A 19123-nucleotide genomic window follows, 5' to 3' on the forward strand; every position below is an offset into this window, starting at 1 on the left:
GCAGGTAACTTAACTGACCTCTAGTGCAGGGAAAAGAAGTCAAAGGAGGCAGCTCCCTTTGCTTAGGACAGAGAAAGCTGTTCATGACCATCAGTACTGCATTGACTAGGCAAGTGTCAGTAAGAACACGAGCTCCAGAGCACATTCTTGACTGTTTCTTAACAAGCAGGAATAAAAGCACAATTCACATTCACATGTTTCAAATCAAACATGGCATGTTCAGAGACAAAACCTGTCCACAACAGTTATGAAATGCATAATGCCCTAAACCTACAAGAATGGCCTGGAATAATGGCAGAAAAATTAAATTCCTTCATTAAAAAATAAATACATTTCCAAGAGTCAAAGAAAAAAGGCAGTAAAGCAAAATAGCTTTGCAAATTATTTATCTGTATAGCTCCTGCAGGGATGTTTAAATGAGTCCAGTTGTCTCCAAGGTTAAGTTCCTCAAGCCTCATTTCCTAGTGCTGAGCCTTAATGCTACCACTTCGAGAATACAGGTGCAAAAGTGCCAATACCTCTGCCAAATTTAGAATGAAGCCATGAAGCATCTGGACTGTATGGGCTGTCTTCACTTTCTGATAAGGTCTGCAAAAACAAGAAGGACACATGTCATTGGGATGCTGTTGGTTCTTGTGATCAGCACTTCTCCTGTTTGCAGTTAGACTTGTAAATTTAAACTGTGGCAGAAGTCCTCATAAAACATTCAGCCAGTACTTAGGACTTTTCCCTTCCTAGTTAGAAAGTACAACATAGATGATACAATAATAACTCACCACTTGCCACGTGATCTGTTGTGTAACCAAGTATTCTTAATATTCCCCTAGCATTCCACCTGTACAATGGGAACAGTAGCTAACCATTCATCCCTGAGTGCTTTGCTAAAACTACAGCCTCATTTTGAGTAACTAAGAGGACAGCATTCTTTAGAAACCACAGTGTAATTTGGGATCAGTCCAAGGCCCGCTGAATTCAGAGTTCTTTCTATTGCCTTCAGTTAGACTCTGGACCATCCCCCCTCACCCCCATTTATACTAGCTCTGGTAAAGAATTCTAGTATCTAGGAGCTTTGCAGTTTTAACTCTGGTATAAAACAAAAACAGCCTTCTTAATAAAAGTACCTTTTCTCGGTGGCCGTAGTATTCTGCGTACCAAACCATACCATATAAACACAGGAAAGTTGTAAAGGCCTAAGCAAGGGAAGAGGAGAAAAAGAAAAAATAATCTGTAAAACTTTTTCCAAATTCATTGCTGGTTCAAGGTCTCAGAGTCCCTGCAGATTCCGCATTCAGTGACTTTCACGCTCTGTTTCTCTCTGCATCTTCTGTCAGGATGAGTAAGACTCATGCTTCAACTTCAAGGTACATATACATTGTGCCACCATGGTGTATGCAGAGCAATTATCAATGGGAGCATGAGAATACATACAAAACACCCACATACATGCAGGATACGCTTACAATTTTTTTTGTTCTCACCCTGTACAGTCACTATACAAAGGCAGTTGGTAGGCACTTGTAGGTATATTATCAGGAACAACCAGTCTGGGAGAAAAAGAATTCTCCTTCTCCCTGCCCCATGCTTCAAGCATGTTTGGTTTTGTGGTGCTCTGATCTGGGAAGCAATTCAATACTTTTCTCCCCTGAAGTTTCAGGAATAAAATCGTCACGCTAAATAAGAGAGCAATAAATTCTGACTCCCTATCACCTGTTAAAACTGTGTTCCCAACTAGAAGGGAGAAGTATTTATGTGTCAGCCCATTACAAATGCCTTATTTTTCACTGACCATTAAAAATGTGTTTGGCATCAGAGTTACAAGTCTTGCAAGACAAACGTCCGTTTACTGTTATAAAATGGGCATTTCATGCTGCATTTGCAGTAATCACACTGAAGTACAGAAAGTTGCAGGCTGAGTAAGAATGATTTGCCTGATAAAGCAGGGTTGTTTATGTAGTTGTAAAACTTCAGTGTGAAACAACATGCATTACTTACTAATGCTATTCATTAACTCCTGTTCCTTTCCAGTGGGCACTATAGCAAGCACCACCAAAGTTAGCCCTAATGGAACTGACATTTTCTCTCATAAAGTGCCCTATAACCAGTGTTTGTTTCATTGTCAAGCACTGGTAAAGTGGCTATATTCTGCTATGTCAAGAAATAAGAAAAAAAGTTATTCTAGTCCTTTCAAAGCGTGTTCTAAACGATCTCACATTTGCTTTTCCTAGGACGTGCACAAAGCCCTTTACCAGCGTTCCCCTACAATGATCCCCTGCTGCCAATGTTCCAGAGAGGAAGCTATTTAGATGCTTTCAATACTTTTGCCATGCTTTATGTTTCACATGAGAAATCTTACTTACCACACAGAGAAGCCAAAACACAACATACAGTATTTGTGTTTTGGAAAAAAGATCCTGTCCAAACTTTATGCACACAATAGCTTCAAGGAAAGCAATAACCCTGTGGGTAAATGCAAGAGAGATGGGGGGAAAAAACGTAGTTACAAACACTAAGGATTTAACTCACACGTTCATAACCCAGACCCCAGACTGTCAGCTCTAAACAAGCACTACTCTCCAGTATGCACACACCTCCCCAACACCACCATTAACTGAAATTCTTTAGGAAATTTATTTTTCTTTCTAGACTTTTCTTCATCATAAACAGCATACAAAAAGTGATCAACTGGCAGTTCACAAATTCTATGAGCCTCTGCTTGTCCAGGGAACAAGGAGGAGTGTGTGCTAATAGCAGAGAATTTCTATTTATACCTACCACTGTGCTTCAGACCTCACCAGATATAAATTTCATTTCCATGCTGAATAACTAATAGACTCCCTGTTGGGTGAACTAGAACTGTGCTTTGGGTGTTTCTCTACTGGATGTAAATTTTCTACAATTCTAAGTAGGTTACTTTGCTTGCTTTAGATGGATTTTAATGAGAAAATTAACATGAAACAGCATTTCAAATTCTCTGAGAATCCATGCATTTGCTCTGATTTATGTGTAAGCTCAGGTCCACACTACAGCATCAGAGGATTTGGGGAGAAACATGAGAGGAAAAATGGCAATATTTACTTTCCTCTCTGGCATTATAAGAATCAAAACAAGTATCTCTAGCTCTCTACCCGTTACCAGATGTTTACATCTTTCCAGGCTCAAAGCTATGGAGGCTTGTCCACCACTTGGTGTGGAACAAGGGGTTATATGAATCCAAAGCTTCCATCACCTGCCAGGAAATATATTTATTTTGTGTAAGTCCTGGACAAAAAAATTACATATTTTTAACAAATACAAGTGTAGAAACGTGGCTGGTGCAGCAAAAGTGTAGAAAATTGACTCTTCTCAAGCTGAAGCAAATAATGAAGAAAACTATTAAATTTATAAAAGTTTAATACTTCACTTGTTCAATAGTGACTTTGAGGTTGTACATGAGCACATGCATGAACACTCCTACTCAACAACATGCAGGCGCATTTAACATCAGGTCAAGTGTTCTGGTCTCCCAAGCTCGACACTGCAGGACACATTCCCCACCAGCACTCTCCACAAGCAGGGAGCTGCCAAAAACAGCTCTACAGAGCTGGCAGACAGGACCCAGCTCCCTCCATGAAAGAGGGAAGAAAGATGTGTGTATGACTTAACCACTGGTATTGCAGAGATGGTCCTAGTGCAAATAATAAATTACAGCTTTCTCTGCACCATCTAATGTGACTTGCAGCATGATGAGTGGGCCCAAAACTTAGAACTGTGGAAGTAACACCTAATTGACCAATACTGCAAATTAATGAGGTACATATTAGTAAAAATTTAAGAGCAGTGTTACTCTGTTAGGTCACCAACTATTTTTCTTTCTTGGTTTTATATTATTCTTACTGATCCAGCTGCAGATTAAAAAAAATAGTTAAACTGAACTACGGCAGGGGGAACAAAAAGACGTCCATCAGCAAACACACACATGAAGGTATGATATACTTGATATAAACAAAACAATAGGCTATTTTCAACAAGGACTCAAAAAAATGATACAGCTGTTTGTGCTGCATTTATTTATACATTCTTTCCATTATTCTTGTCAAGAATACTTGGGTCAAGCACATTGTACAATAGGACAGCTATTACAGTTAAAGAAGTGGTAAATCAAAAGACAGAAGAATGCTAACAGTGAAAGGTGTTAGTGTCCTACTGAAGGGTGATGAGAATGCTCAACAGAACTAAAGACACTAAGTTTTTGTTCAGTCAAAATGGTCTTGTAACATCCTAACAGATATTTCTTTTTGAAAGGCTTCAACTTAATGAAAATGGTGCAATTTCCAGCAGACCTGTTGCACTTGCCTTGTTCATGCCTTACGTATCTCACTGTCCATCTGTTGAGAGTGATGCTACAGTATATGTCAAGTCGCAGAGAACACAGTTTCATACTAATGCAAGACACTAACTTTAATTATTCCCATGGTTAGGCTGTTACAAATCCAATTTGTGCCTTTGGAAACGTGTCTTGATCACCACAGATATGAACATACTATATACTAGGTTTTAATTGCTTCAGAAATTATATTCCGGATAGTTAAATTTCTGGAAGAGTGCTGCTTTTCCAACAAACAACAGGAACTCCTGGTATTGCTCTGTTTTTTCTAGCAGATTACAGAAATAAGCCCTATCAAGGAGAATACTTACTCCATGCACATTTCCCACTATTAGATCGGACTGTAGATGAATATTCTATTGCAGTTCTTGTTATGCAATCATAAAGAGATATCTGGGCATCTATTTATTGACATATTACATTAATATGTTCAGTGAGAGCTTTGATCCAAGGATGATGGTGTCTGTAATCTTTAACAATTTTTCAGAGCCAGAAGGCAAACATGCAGCATCACATTTCCCTTCAGTTTGCAAAAGAATACGTTTACATTCTTCCTCTTGGATGAAACAGAAGTTCATCTTTCTTTCTTCATAATGTAGAACTTGAAAATTCTTCCCCCAAAATTATGAAGTTGTTTAAAATGGGTCTTCTATAAGACTCTAATATTACCATCTATAGCTGAGAAAATTCCTTTTTCATACGAACATCTCAATTCCTAAATCATTTAAATACAGATTTCAGTAACATGTCTGTATTCAAATGCATATCTCCAAAATATTAATACAATTGATCTGTAACTACTAAGGTGTTTATGCACAAACAGAGCAAGGTTATTTGATTCTAATTGTAAATTAAGTAGTCATATTAACTGTGTGATTAGTTATTTTCAGTTCAAAAGCACCATCCATACCAAACCCAGAAAGACGGGTTACTCTGCCATGATCATTAAAAAGAGAAAAAACAATACCTTTTTCAGGACTGTGTATGTTACAAACTTTCTTTAGGAATCACTGCATGTTCCGAGGAAGGGGATCCTCCCTAAGTAAGGAGGTTTAGGCTTACAGAAAATACTATCAATTCCTACTCAGCACCAGGAAAACTAAACAAAAACAGAGTTACTACCTTTTGTATGTCCATTGGATGTGACGGTCATGAGTTGAAGACCGTAATGAATCCATACAGGAAGGTGGTAAGTCAGTGAAAGAGGTGAATATTTAAGCTCAGCCAAACCCAAGGAGACATGTGTCATGTTCTCCAGGGTACGTTTAAAACAAGATTATAAATTCCTTCTATTACACTGCAGCATGCTCTGCTCTCATCTCAATTAAATGTTGAGAAAGGGGTATTATTTACGGTGGTGTAGCGCACCTGGAAAGATGCCTTCCAGCCCAGCACTGTTCCTAAAACGTCCCCAAGACTAACAGTAAAGTTGAGAAGTTTGCCAGAACACTGTCTCTAAATTAGATCTGAGTATTTTATGGCTCATTGATATGCTATTCCAATTTAAAACAGTAGTAGATTCTTCTATTAAACACAAAAATGGTTTGGACAATTCTGGAAATAACACACATACACTATCTTGACAAAGAGAATGAAATGGCTGTTTTTATTTAAAATCATTGCCATCAGAAATTAGCTTCTTGAATAGTTTCTTAAAATATGCAATTTTTTCTTTAAGACGTGATTTAGGATCTTTTATGTTTTCACATTTGTAAGCTTCCAAGTCATAAATCGAAAGGGACACTACTACGCTGCTTATTTACAAGAAACTTTTACACTACAATAGCATATGCTTCCGGTTTCCAGAACAGTAAATTTTAGTCAAGCCCTCTAGAGAAGGAAGTTCTCAGAAGCAATCATGCAAACTCTTCATTTAAAGGTCTCCTCCAAGAGACATGTTCAAAGAGACTGTAGCCAACGTAACCATCGTTCACAGCATTATTCTTTTCCCTCTTTGAGAATAGAATAGAAATAGTTCATAACCATGGTTTGTTTCACAGTCTTCTGTTGTGATTCTGCTAACAGCAGCAATGCCCACCTTGACAGCCAGGTAAACATTGCTCCAGTGACAGACAAAAGCTTTATCCTTCTCACTTGACTGAGAATATGTGCAGCAAGGCCAATGTTACTTTGAAGGAGCCTAGCTTTATCCAGCAGTTTCTAGTTCTTCCTTCTGTTCTTCTCCTTACTCATACCATCACTTCCCATGTTCTACCTCCAAATCCAGAATTTTCCTTTCCTCTGAACCCGCAAAAAAAGAAAATCTCTCCATACTGTTCTTTATACTAAAGGGAACACAAGACAAGGACTGGCTTCATACAAAGCCTGTTCCTGTGCTGGACTCGTACTTAACACTTGTCCATCTGCCTCAAGAATGCAGCAAGAACACTTACCCGAACACCCAGCACTGAGTTCCCACCCTCTTGCACTGAGTATCTGTGAGGTACGCATAGTATTGCCTGAGAAGGGAAACAAGAAAATTCTTCACTGAAGTTGAAAGTCCCCAGAGTATTTACATTCAGAAAACAAGTTTATGTTACAAATGCATCTATACTGAAAATGAAGTGCTAATGGTTAAAATCACATGCAATCATGCTGGATGTCTACCAGATGGCTTCAACTCTAGTAGGACAGATTATCACATAGATCAAATAGCTTGAAAAAACACAGAAAACAATCCTGAGAGGAAGGACTGGGAAAGTACCCAAACCAGTAGGCTAACAAAGCTACATATTTGTCTTCTGCCTCTCCACTGAATCTCCAATTCTTTCAGGCAAACTGCAACAGCTTTGAAAGAATTAGAGAATACCCCACTTTTTCCACAGTTTTTCTTTAATTTATTAACAACTGCATTTCCTTGAGAGATTTGGGTTTGAATCTTGAAAGAAACTGAATATGGCTATTCCGTATCCTGGGTGAGCACTCTAACCACTGGCACGTTTTCCTCTCAAGAACGAAGTAAAATTTCTCACTATTTTGAAAACAGTCTGGAGACCGTTCTGCTCTGTTCTTTATGCTTCTAAATTTTAAGAGTTTAGAGGGGAATTCCAAAGTAGTGGGACTAAAGGCTGCATCAATGGGCAGAGGCCAATTGGATGAGGTTCAACAAGGCCAAGTGCCGGGTCCTGCACTTGGGTCACAACAACCCCAGGCAACGCTACAGGCTTGGGGATGAGTGTCTGGAAAGCTGTCCGTCGGAAAAGGACCTGGGGGTGTTGACTGATAGCCGGCTGAAGATGAGCCAGCAGTGTGCCCAGGTGGCCAAGAAGGCCAACGGCATCCTGGCCTGTATCAGAAACAGTGTGGCCAGCAGGAGCAGGGAGGTGATCGTGCCCCTGTACTCGGCACTGGTGAGGCCACACCTCGAATCCTGTGTTCAGTTTTGGGCCCCTCACTACAAGAAGGACATTGAGTTGCTGGAGTGTGTCCAGAGAAGGGCAATGAAGCTGGTGAGGGGTCTGGAGCACAAGTCTTGTGATGAGGAGTGGTTGAGAGAGCTGGGATTGTTTAGTCTGGAGAAGAGGACGCTGAGGGGAGACCTTATCGCTCTCTACAACTACCTGAAAGGGGGTTGTAGAGAGGTGGGTGTTGGTCTCTTCTCCCAAGTGACGAGTGACAGGACAAGAGGAAATGGCCTCAAGTTGCGCCAGGGGAGGTTTAGGCTGGATATTAGGAAAAATTTCTTTACTGAAAGACACTGGAACAGGCTGCCCAGGGAGGCGGTGGAGTCACCATCACCGGAGGTGTTCAAGGAACGTGTGGACGTGGCATTGTGGGACATGGCTTAGTGGGCATCGTGGTGTTGGGTTGATGGTTGGACTTGACGATCTTACAGGTCTTTTCCAACCTTAATGATTCTGTGATTCTGTAAAGTTCCTTTTCTCAGTCTCTGTCTCCAATTTCCACTGACAGATGGGGAAGACAAGTGTTATTAACCCAACAATACATGGATTGTTCAAGAATAAAGACTTCTACAGGTTGGCAAGTGCCATAAAAATACCGAGAATTTCACCTATACAGGAGCTTATAGGATGTTTAAAGTGATTTAGTTAACTGTGAAATCACTGCACATAACTTGAGACACTAACAGCTGTATTTTAGGAATAAACCAACACACAGTTGCCATTGAATTGTCCAAGGTAACATCACTTTACTCATGAATGGGAAATTCCCTGCCTCTAACTTCAAAACTGTGTATTCTGTCTACCTCCAGCTATGTCACAGGAAAAAAACACATTAAGGGGACTGTTAACAATGTGAAATACTGCGCACGACTAAAAGCAGGTTAATGTTTCTACACAACTGTTAACGCTGCATATATACTGTTCTGTTACTCAGAATATGGTAATGCTCTATCTTTTCTTATAAGATGCTAATATTTCCTGTAGACAAACAGAATAAGGAGCTCAGTTAGAAAAACCAACAGCTCTATTTTTCCTCATCTACACTTTTGGGAGTATCTGAGTCATCAGCTTGGATACTTTCACACACAGTCCTCAAGGATAACATATACAGCTAACTCACAACACAGGCAGATGCTATACAAATAGAAGATGGAACAGACTGGTTCTGCATCCCCATGGAAACACAGATGTTTATATACATTTTACCTTATTAGTTTACTTGGCAGAAAATACACTTTACTGAAAAGCGATGATAATTTTGCTTTTCATAGTGACAAAAGCATAAATTTCTTGAAATGTGCCGTACTTATTCACAAACTATGCGCAGTTCTTGGGTGCCTAGAAGTCAAGCTACTTAAAACATAAGAAAAAACACAATGTCAACAAAATTACCTTACAGTCGGTGCTGTAATGATTCCTATGAAGAGAATTCTCCCCCAGCTTAAAGGGTGGCTTGCTTGGAACACAAAGATATGTTTCAAAAAGAATGTGTTCAACTCAGTCAGCTTAAAAAAAAAAAAAGTTAGTTATTAGTGCTCAACTTCCGTAACTCTTATTGAGTTACTAAAGAAAACATACAAAGATTAATAGGGAACTAAAACATGGAAGGAAAACTATTTATGCTCTACTATAAATCCTCAATCTAACCAGCAGGACTAAAGAGTCTAAGATTCCCACTCTAGGACAAGCAAGGAATATACTAGTAAAACAAAGAATCCTCCCCTAGACACCTCTGTGAAAGTATTTGCTCTCTTTCCAGAAACCCATTAAGGGATGAGACACTAATTCACACTGCAGAGGTCTTCTGATAACTTTCATACCCCAAATCAGGTATGAATGACTGAGGCAAATTTGGTAGAGTAGAAGAAACCACATAAAAAAGAACCCAAAACCCAAATACTTCCCGTTCTCCTTTTAAAGACTAAATTCAGCAAATTAAAAAAAAAAAAAAGTTTATGTTTTAGTGAAGTCTGCTAGGATTTGCATGAGTAAGTACCAAAGCAGTTGGGACGTATCATGGAGTCTTGCTGAATTTTGAGTATCAGTGATCCATCCAACAGTCAATGGGAAAGGGGAAAAAAAAAAAAAAATCAAACCACCAAACAAACAAAAAAAACCTCCTCAAAACCCCACTGTTTAGCAGTTTTTAAAACTATATCAATTGCAAAGAGCAATTTGATGGCCAGTACAGCAATCTGTAACATTTGGGGTTTTCCACAGATTCTGTAATTACACTCCTGAACTATCATGTAACTCCTGTGAACAATGCCCTGACCAATTTTGTATTATCAATTCATTTAACCGGGTATTTCAATGATGGACGTACATTGCATTAGAATATCTTCTAGCCAAACACAGCCAATAAGTAACTGAGCTGATGGCAGCTTTGATTTCACAGAATTTATTTCTTACCTGCCAAATGATCATGAAAAGGTAGATTCCAGCCACTCTCTGAAATGAAGACTTAGGGTCAAACCAGCGGACGTAGGTCCAGCTGGCTGGGGTGAACTGTAATACAGCTCTTTTGATTTTCCCTGTGGTTGTGTGAATGTCCCTAGAAAAAGAGAATGGCTGGAGTAAATACAAGGAATATGTAAGGGAAAAAAAAGCAATTGCCATGTTAACTGATGTTTAAGAACAATCACACTTTTTTGCTGGACAGCAAAGATCTTCACAGACACAACTGTGTACCAGGCAACAGTGATTTAAGAAATGTGATCTCCTAAGCATTCCAGTCAGGGTGCATTCTGCTATGAAAGCCCACCCTCCTCTATCCTCAGTCAGTAACTAACTACAAAACATATCTATCATTCTCCCCATGAAGAAAAGAAACAAGGATTGCGATTCTGCAACCCCCTTGGAAAATCTAGAAGATATTTCTTCCTAGTGTATGCTGCCACTGCTCTTATCCCAAAGACTCCTTGTTCTAGAGCTCACTGACATCAATCCTTCAAGAATCTGCCAGATTCATTATTCATTACTTGTATAAGGGGCTGGCTCCACAGGTTTGAAAATACTGCACTTACAGCATATACAACCCCTGCTGCTCTGATATTAGATGCATGCAAGTCTTCTGTAGAGATGTGATAGCACTGCTAAAAGCTAAAAGGCTTTTAAATTCCCTTTTGAAAGGGGATGTGAATGGAGGTTCATCTGACAGATGTGTTACTGGTTCTTGCTTTTGGTAACATTAATTCAGATGAGCAACACCACCCAAAGGACAGGGAATCTAAGAAAAACTCAGAGTTTCCTTTTCTGAAGGAGGACTAGCTGGGCTAGTCAGTTTTCACCCTGTTATTTCCCTGGCCCTTCTGGACAAAAAAAAGGAGATTCAGACTTGATATTTCTGATACTTGTGTTATTTTAGGCTAGTGGGATCTTAGGTTAGGGGGAGCCTTCTAATCTTTAAGATCCATGTTTATTCAACAAAAAAAGGAAAATAAAACAAAAGGGCATAAGCAAAAGCTACTCATTCTATGCAGCTTCTCTTCATATTAAAGGTCCAAAAAAAATCTACTCATGCATTTAAAAGAACATGAGAAAAAAAACATTCCACAAAGAAAGTAAAGACTAGTCCTGTCATAGATATTCTGCTGTTTTAACTTTCAGTGAACTCTCTGAAAACAGAGTGACCATCAATTCTATAAAGCTCATTATTCCTCCTGAATCGAAATGCAGGAAAATCGAATTGAGACTAAAGGCTGAATGGTTCTCAGAGCAATTAACAAATTCGTGAGTAAGAAAAGAAAGCAGCACAGAAGTTCATGCAGGTACCAATTTGGAAGTCAAGATGTGAGCTCCTTTTCCATCTCTCAAGGCAATTTGGCAATTCGCTGTACTTGATCCTGTTTCATTTATACCATTGGTAACACGCAGGTAACCATGCTTGCCACCAACTGGCAGGGAAGAAGGCAGGAGAGAGGCAAAATACTATGGTAGAAACTGTACTTGGACAGCTAGGAACTAAGACTTACTAGGCCACAAGCTGTTGTCCTTTTACACAACAAATGCTACTTTATTTTGCAAGTACTCCATTTATTTTAGAGGGTCAGCAATGGGGTAAGGCAATTCACAGCACAGGTACAATCAGCCTGATTCCTCCTCTGCAATTGCAACTAGTGCTGACAGATTGCCACACTAATGCCTCATCAAGCTGAGCCCAAATCTAGTTTAAAAACATTGTACAATAAGAAAACAATTACAATTCTTTTTGTTCACTGCCTTCTTCAAAGTTTAAATTGTATAAAATAAACTGAAAACGCAAACAGCTTTTCCACTTTGTATTTTCATTTGGCATCAATGCTTGTAACTTAGATTGCAAAGGAAAATGGTATATACATAATCATATTTACAAATATATGCTGTACAGTAGCACTACTACAAGATGGACTTTTAACATTTAAAATAAATTTACAGCATTGTTAGCACATGCAGATTGCATGCTATTTCTATACCACGTGTTTTACGTATGTGAAGAAGGTCTAATTCCCAAGGAAATGAATGTAATACAACATCAAACATAATGTTTAATCAAGCTTTAATTTAGACCTACTTGAAGCTTGCCCAGTGATAGGTCCTCATCTCCAAGAAACGACAAACTACCATGCCCAACCAGATGCCACCCCCGTTACAAAGCAGGATGTCCAAAATGACTTGATCCCACCAGCATTCAGCAAAATTAGGCAGAAGGTGCATGAAGAAGAGCTACAGAATACAGCAAAAAGATTTTGGGTGAGGAACAGCAGAGAATTCATACAAATTCACTTTTTAAGTACACATTCAAAAAATCAGCTTTTCAGTACATGTCATACTTCAAGGACATGAGCCACAATCACTGAAATTTGGTGGACATCCTTCCATTAACTTCAGACCTTGGATAGAACCACACAAGACATCAGAGGTTTCCTTCTCACCGTTCCCTGTTGGGGCTGTGCTGTATATAAAGACTCAGGCAGCTCTCAGCCTCTCAAAAACAATATGCAGAACATTCATAGAAATCCATGAAACAAGCAAAACTACTGCATTTCTTGGAGGCAAGAAGGTGTTTTGTGCTTTAAAACATAAATTGAAGAGAATCTTTGTTTTGTTTTTGCTAAATAGTTTTAAGTATGTTTTCTAAACCATCAACAAGATGCAGCAAGTAGAATGGACGCATTTGTAACAACTGTCACTATTAAAGCATGCTGGAGTTCAGGACTTAATACTTGTTCTATTTCAGAACTCTTTCTTACATTTACTATTTTTAGGAAATTTAGTGACTGTAAAAAGATTAAGAGTTCACCAATATTTCAGATACTACAAGCTTTGCTGCTATACTTGATCCAGAACGGCTCAAGAAGTTAAGAGGCTACTCCACTTTCCCTTCCTACTTGGTTTCTGGTAAGCACTAATGATGAAGGAACATTTACAATGAAGGTACTGGGAAATAGGCCGGAAACAAACCAACATCAGACTGAAAAGCTGACACCATCTGGATATATCAAAACACATTCAGTCCCTTAAAGATTTCCCCTGGAAAGTGTACAAATCATTTACCTCTGAAGCAATCTGTTCCTTTCTGAATCCTCAACTTAACTGAAGACCACTGTGAGACATTAGTAAGGCGATTAAATGTATTTACAGATACATTTGGTGAGTTTACACTTTTGACAGAGTGAAGGAGGACAACTGGCAAGAGTTAAGGCAAGACAAACATAATTTACTGAGAGCTAGAAATGGATTCATCGCCTCTCATTCTCCTTTAAGAGAAAATAATTGTATTCTCTATTCTACCAAAAAAAAAAAAAAATCACAGCAACACAAAAACAGACTGAAAAAGTTAGCTGTGGACTGGAAAATCAAGACAGCCATGTGTTAAGCAGTCCCTTTAGAACAGTCAGGGAGATGCTTAACAAAACACATAGCAAACTAAATAATATTCTTACCTCCACAAAAACAGTTTTCGTCAGTTAATGCACATACACTGTGTCTGTGGAAGATTATTGGTATGATTTTGTAATAAAGTATCTTTTGTTAACAAATGTATAAACAAAATATTGAAAAAACCAGATGTGGGAAAAGGAGAAAGAAGAATGTTTTCCTGTATACAGCAAGAATGAATACTGGTCCATTTGTAATAAATTACAGTGACTGATATTGACAACGACAGTTCCTTTGAAAACTCTTGCAAAAGTATATCAAAGCAACTTGGGGTTTTTTTCACAAGGCTATGGGAATTTCAACAAGGAGAAAAGAAAACTTGAATTTCTCTTCAGGACCCAAGCTATACAAAGTTGCTCATTATCCTGCTACAGCTTTCCTTTCACGTCAATCTGCAATAATCCAGCCAAAGACACCAGAAGTTACAGATAGTAAGGCAGCAAAAACCAGAGCACAGGTGTTAGCCAGACCATCTCTAAGGTACTAGCTGTTTTCTCAGAATGAGAGACCAAGGTCTGCCTGCACCCCAACTTTAATGCGATAGTACAGAGCATGAGCCAAGTGTTCCATTTCAGAATGGGGAGCCAGCTGAAATCCATTAATGCTAATAGGAGATGCACAGCTAAATCCCTACGTAATTGCCCTGATAACTTCTGTAGGTTTCTAATGACTCACCTGAATTAACTAATTCATTAAAAATCCATTTGAGTAGTGATAACCTCTCTATATGTTGAACCTTACCCAAGACATTGTCTGTTCCAATAATATGCCTTTCAACAACCGGGAATACTAGACACCCCATGCAGTGTCAAATTGAAGATGACTGTTGTGTGATGATCAACTGAATGGTAAGAGTGCGTGTGAAACAAATCCAAATTTATTCTTTTCCGGAGGCAAAAAATGAGTACAATAACTAGCAAAGTTGTTTTTTGTGGATGGGTACTTGTGAAATCTCAATCTTAAGCAGTTTCAAAATAGCTTAGAAAACAGCGTATCCTTCAATGCCACAAAACAAAAACATGTTTTCAAAAGGAACTCATGACACCAGTATTTTCAAACCCAGAAGTTTAATTTTAGACAACTAAGTCCTTATCTGTTTCTGAATTCTAAATGCCTTGTCAAATGAGCCAAGCATTCTCAAGACAGCAAGCTCTACAGAAAGCTATGATTTCAAAGCCTAAATTCAGGTGTTTATATCTACACTTAATATTTTAAGTGTGACAGGTTAGACTATGCTGTCCCAAAAGCTGATTAAAATTGGATTTTTATTTTTTTCTCCAAATTGTCCAATCAAAGAATATAAGGAAATTAAACTCATGTTTATAGAAACGCATCCTTGAATTTTAGGTGACACATATTCTACTAATCAAGCTCCAGGTTACATGCAAATGAAAGTATTTAGACTAGCAATTAATCAGCTTGAATTCTTAAAACAGATCTAGCAATAAGGACCAGCAGTCCAAGCAACAGTCAACTGACTGAATCAAGTCAAGTATCTGTAATTTTTTTAATCCAAAATAGGATTTGAAAGTGCAAACAGTCAAATGACTTACGCATATGCTTGGAAGAACTGTGGTAAAGCTAGGTAACAAAAAAAAGTTAATGGTCCTCCAAACCATGGTGCAGGGGACTACACTGTGTGTGAACTAGCTTAGATCCAGGTCTAGTAAAAATCACATTTTTATGTCCGTGAACATGAATAAACTAGGTTTGTGGGGTACAATTTAACAGAAGAAGGTCTATGCACTCAGGCCTCCCAACAGAAAACAACACACTGAATTGGGCCTTGCCATTCCATATACACTTCTCCTCACGGGTCCTCACACCTTCCTCGGAGATCCCTCAACTTCACTGTACAATATGCACGACTAAACACAATGCGTAATGCCACTGTATTTGGGCTAAGGGGATCATGACAGTAGATCACAGATATTGCAAGGTGGAAAAGGAGAACAATTGCTCTGAATCAGGGAATATTAGTCAACATCTGAAGTAGCATGAGTGTTGACTCCCATAACAGCAGAAAAACAAATTATAGATGGCACCAATAGGCTGGTCTAGACTTCCCTCCTATTCAAATAGTAGTAAGTCACTCACCTAAACCCCAGTTTGCTGTTGTCCACTAATGCAACTGCATCAATTGCTCAGCATCTGGTTTATAAGGCTTAAAATGTAAATCTATACTGAGAACTAGTGAGTCATCCTTCCTCCCAAGAACTATTAGTGTCTCATACATTTGCTTATAATTAAGATAAATGGGTGGCCTACCTCAGTGAGCTCCCAGGTGATGCTAATAGTCCAGCACAGCCCATAGCTGCGGATCAGCAGAGCCTTCATAGCCCAGCCCCAGAAATGCCCAAAAGCAAATATATCAAAGTGGCTGAGGATTCTCTCCCAGGTGATAACATGACAGTTCACAGCATACTCCTGTTAATGAAAACAGAAAAAATCCCAACTCAAAACCTCAATCAGCAGGCAACTTCAGAAACACTAGAATGAAGAAAATTATTTCTATCCAGTGCAAGAAGCCTGAAATTATAAGGATATTAAAATAAGCATTATTCCACTTTCTTGTCCTTCTAAACTCTGCAGGAAAACTTTCAATATTAAGACTCAGTGTCATCACTGATGAAGATGAAGAGATAGAATAGACCTTGGTGCCTGAAGGAGCATGTATTTCTTATGTGACAGAGGAACAGCAGGAGCAACAGAATCAGTAATAATAAAATCAGCAAACAATACTCCAAAAACTAGTTATTTGCTTTTCTTTGGGGTCTTGATTTGAAATAACCACCTTTCCCCATTTTCATGCTGTCTGGTGTTCAGATGTGGCTCATCAGTTGCTAATCCTCACCAGTTTGTGATGTTATGTTACTCATCTCAATGTTCATTTGAATATCTTTTGTGTCTTATTTTCCTCACAAAAGCAATTTCCCAGAACACATTCATATTGAGAAAGTTCAATTACAGGGATGAATTAAAAAAATAAAAAAATCAAAGGGAACTTGCAACTGCTTTGTCACAGATGAATGGCAGATTCCTTAAGAATATTAATTAATATTCTAGTCATCAATAACAAAGGAAATGTGTTCTCTCATCATGTCGTACAGCAAGTGCTAGAAATCACTGTCCAAAAAAAAAACCACCCCAAAAAACAACTGTATGCCATCAGGAGGCTACATCTGTGGGGTTCTGTCTCGTCATTGGGCACAAACTGAACTACTCCCAACTGGAAACACATATTTAAAAACATCTCTGCTCTCCAACCCTCCTAAAATATACATTGCCACCTGCAGGTGACAACACAGCACTACTCAGTGCTGTTGAATTAAGAAAGGATCATCTTTCAGGTCAGAACTATTGCTAATCCTGCAGAAATGAACCATGATCAAGTTGAAAAGGGGATGGCAGAGAAAGTTTTAAATCCTGGTCTCCATAAAGAAAAGAATGCACAATTTCACATAAATACTTCTATCAGTAGGCAGTTAAGTCCCACTATGAAACTGTAAGTAACCCTTACTGGTGGTGCTCCCTGAAGTGAAAGCATGGTATTGCTTCTCCCACATGCCACGAATGACCAGTGCTGCTGGTCATTCAGAGAAAGGTGCACCATCTGTTTTAAGGATGGCAAAGCTCCAGCTTTGTGCAGGTACCCAAAGAGATCTGAAACTGGCTCACTTGCCATGAGAAGCACAGAAAGCACAATGGAAGGCGCAGGCTCCTAGCTACACCATGATATCTCAAACTCTATGATGAATGAACACAGTGAGATTACTCCAAAAGCAAGCTTTTTTTCAGGGCTCTTGCTTTTTTGCTTTTATTTTTACTGGGGCTTCCCCCCCATCTCATCTTTCCAGCTGCAGCTCTGCCAGTCATACAGTGAAATGTGTTGAACTTTCTTTTATACTCAAGCAACTTTGCCAGTCCTGTGCAAGAGACCAAGCTGCAGCTTTCGTTATAGTTGCACTTTAAAAATTTACTCCAACTTCAAGTGACAGGATCAGGATTGCAAAGTAGTACGGAGTAAGTTTCTGCTGACTGCTACAGTCAGGGAATCTGCTGTACTGTGGTTCTGTGCCAGTAGTAATATTAGTCCTCCCCTGACTTGAATCTATTTATTTCTAACTTAAATGACAAGAGAGCCAGGTGAATCTGACCTACCAACAGACTCCTTGTCTCAGCTCCCTTTGGTTGCTCAGCAACATCACTAACCCCCATGCTCATGCTCCATTTAGCAATGTGTCCTCCCACCACCCTAACAACAGGCTGCCCATGCCTCACCACCACCACACTGTCTCCTGCAAAACAGAAAGTCACAGCCCTACTCTGGATGCTGGAGTTGCACAACATATACTGCTCATCAGCTGAGGTGCAACACCTGAAGCATCCAGAGTATTCCAGGTAAGGAGCCTGTATGCAGCCCTCACTAACAATCAACTAATGTAAGCTTACTGCACTGTAAAGATTTCCATTCCCTCTTACGTGCTACAGGGCTGGAGTTTGCAGCCACTGCTGATTAGGTGCTGTGCAGCAGTTTGCATATGCAGTACACTGCTATTTGCCAAAGACAATCGGTGTATTTCCTTACTCTTGAGGCATGAGTCCAATAACAGGACCTGCCATACCACAGGTGACCACGGTGCGCAGATGCGCAAACCAAGGGCAAGGAAGCACACCGGTCAGGTGGTGGGCAGTAATTCTATGTGATAGTGAAGAGGACAAGACTAGCAACTCTTGCCTCCCCATGCAGTAACCCTCTTCTGCTTGGTGTTCAAGTGCTGACACCCTCTTCTGACTGCCTCCCAACATACCTCACATACTCCTCCTAGGCCTCCTTTTACTACCTCAACTCCCTGTGCTAGTGTCCTCATCTGAAAGGAAATGTTTTCTGTATTGAAACTCTTTGCAAGCTGCTCAACAGGCAGAAGAACAAGCCTGGCTTTCCATGCCACTCCAGATCATGGTCTATGGAAGTAATTTCCCAATGGTAACAGCACCAGTGCTTAACTAGATGACTGGAAGGCAGCAGAGCCCCGCAGCAGTTGCTGTACCTGGATTTCCACATACTAGCATGCCAGTCATGTACTAAGCTCAGAGCAGTAAGGCAAGACCAAAGTTCTTTGAGTGCAGCATTGTGGCATCAAAAAAATAATCTGGGACACACACACCATACAGGCCTCATTTAGATACTACCTTGCTAAGTCTATTTTCAGCATCCAGGCTCATATCTATTATTTAAAGAAATCCAAAGCCTCTCCACTGCAAACATCTCTCACACTTCTGACTGCATACTTATCTGAATTAGAAAAAATACAGAGAAGACTGTTTTTCACCCCAACTGATTTCAACGTAAATAAATAGTTGATACAAAAGGCTCATTGACTCTGTCAAGTATAGGCACAAACTTGCACTGCTCATGCCAGCAAATTCAGAGTTA

The 19123-nt window shown here is 39.4% G+C and overlaps 1 protein-coding gene across 2 annotated transcripts in view; it reads right to left on the reverse strand.

Moving 5' to 3' along the window:
• The window catches only part of PTDSS1 (phosphatidylserine synthase 1), a 33209-nt gene that overhangs the window by 4283 nt on the left and 9803 nt on the right, over positions 1 to 19123 (reverse strand). For both annotated transcript variants that reach the window (XM_059836132.1, XM_059836131.1), the window contains exons 5-12: positions 15955 to 16113; positions 12320 to 12471; positions 10180 to 10321; positions 9160 to 9272; positions 6757 to 6822; positions 2358 to 2457; positions 1122 to 1190; positions 519 to 588 (exon numbers count right to left, since the gene is read on the reverse strand). In XM_059836132.1, coding sequence (XP_059692115.1) covers positions 519 to 588; positions 1122 to 1190; positions 2358 to 2457; positions 6757 to 6822; positions 9160 to 9272; positions 10180 to 10321; positions 12320 to 12471; positions 15955 to 16113 — 871 coding nt within the window. The remainder of the gene's footprint in view (positions 1 to 518; positions 589 to 1121; positions 1191 to 2357; positions 2458 to 6756; positions 6823 to 9159; positions 9273 to 10179; positions 10322 to 12319; positions 12472 to 15954; positions 16114 to 19123) is intronic.

Source organism: Gavia stellata, chromosome 3, assembly GCF_030936135.1.
Source record: "Gavia stellata isolate bGavSte3 chromosome 3, bGavSte3.hap2, whole genome shotgun sequence".
NCBI lineage: Eukaryota > Metazoa > Chordata > Aves > Gaviiformes > Gaviidae > Gavia > Gavia stellata.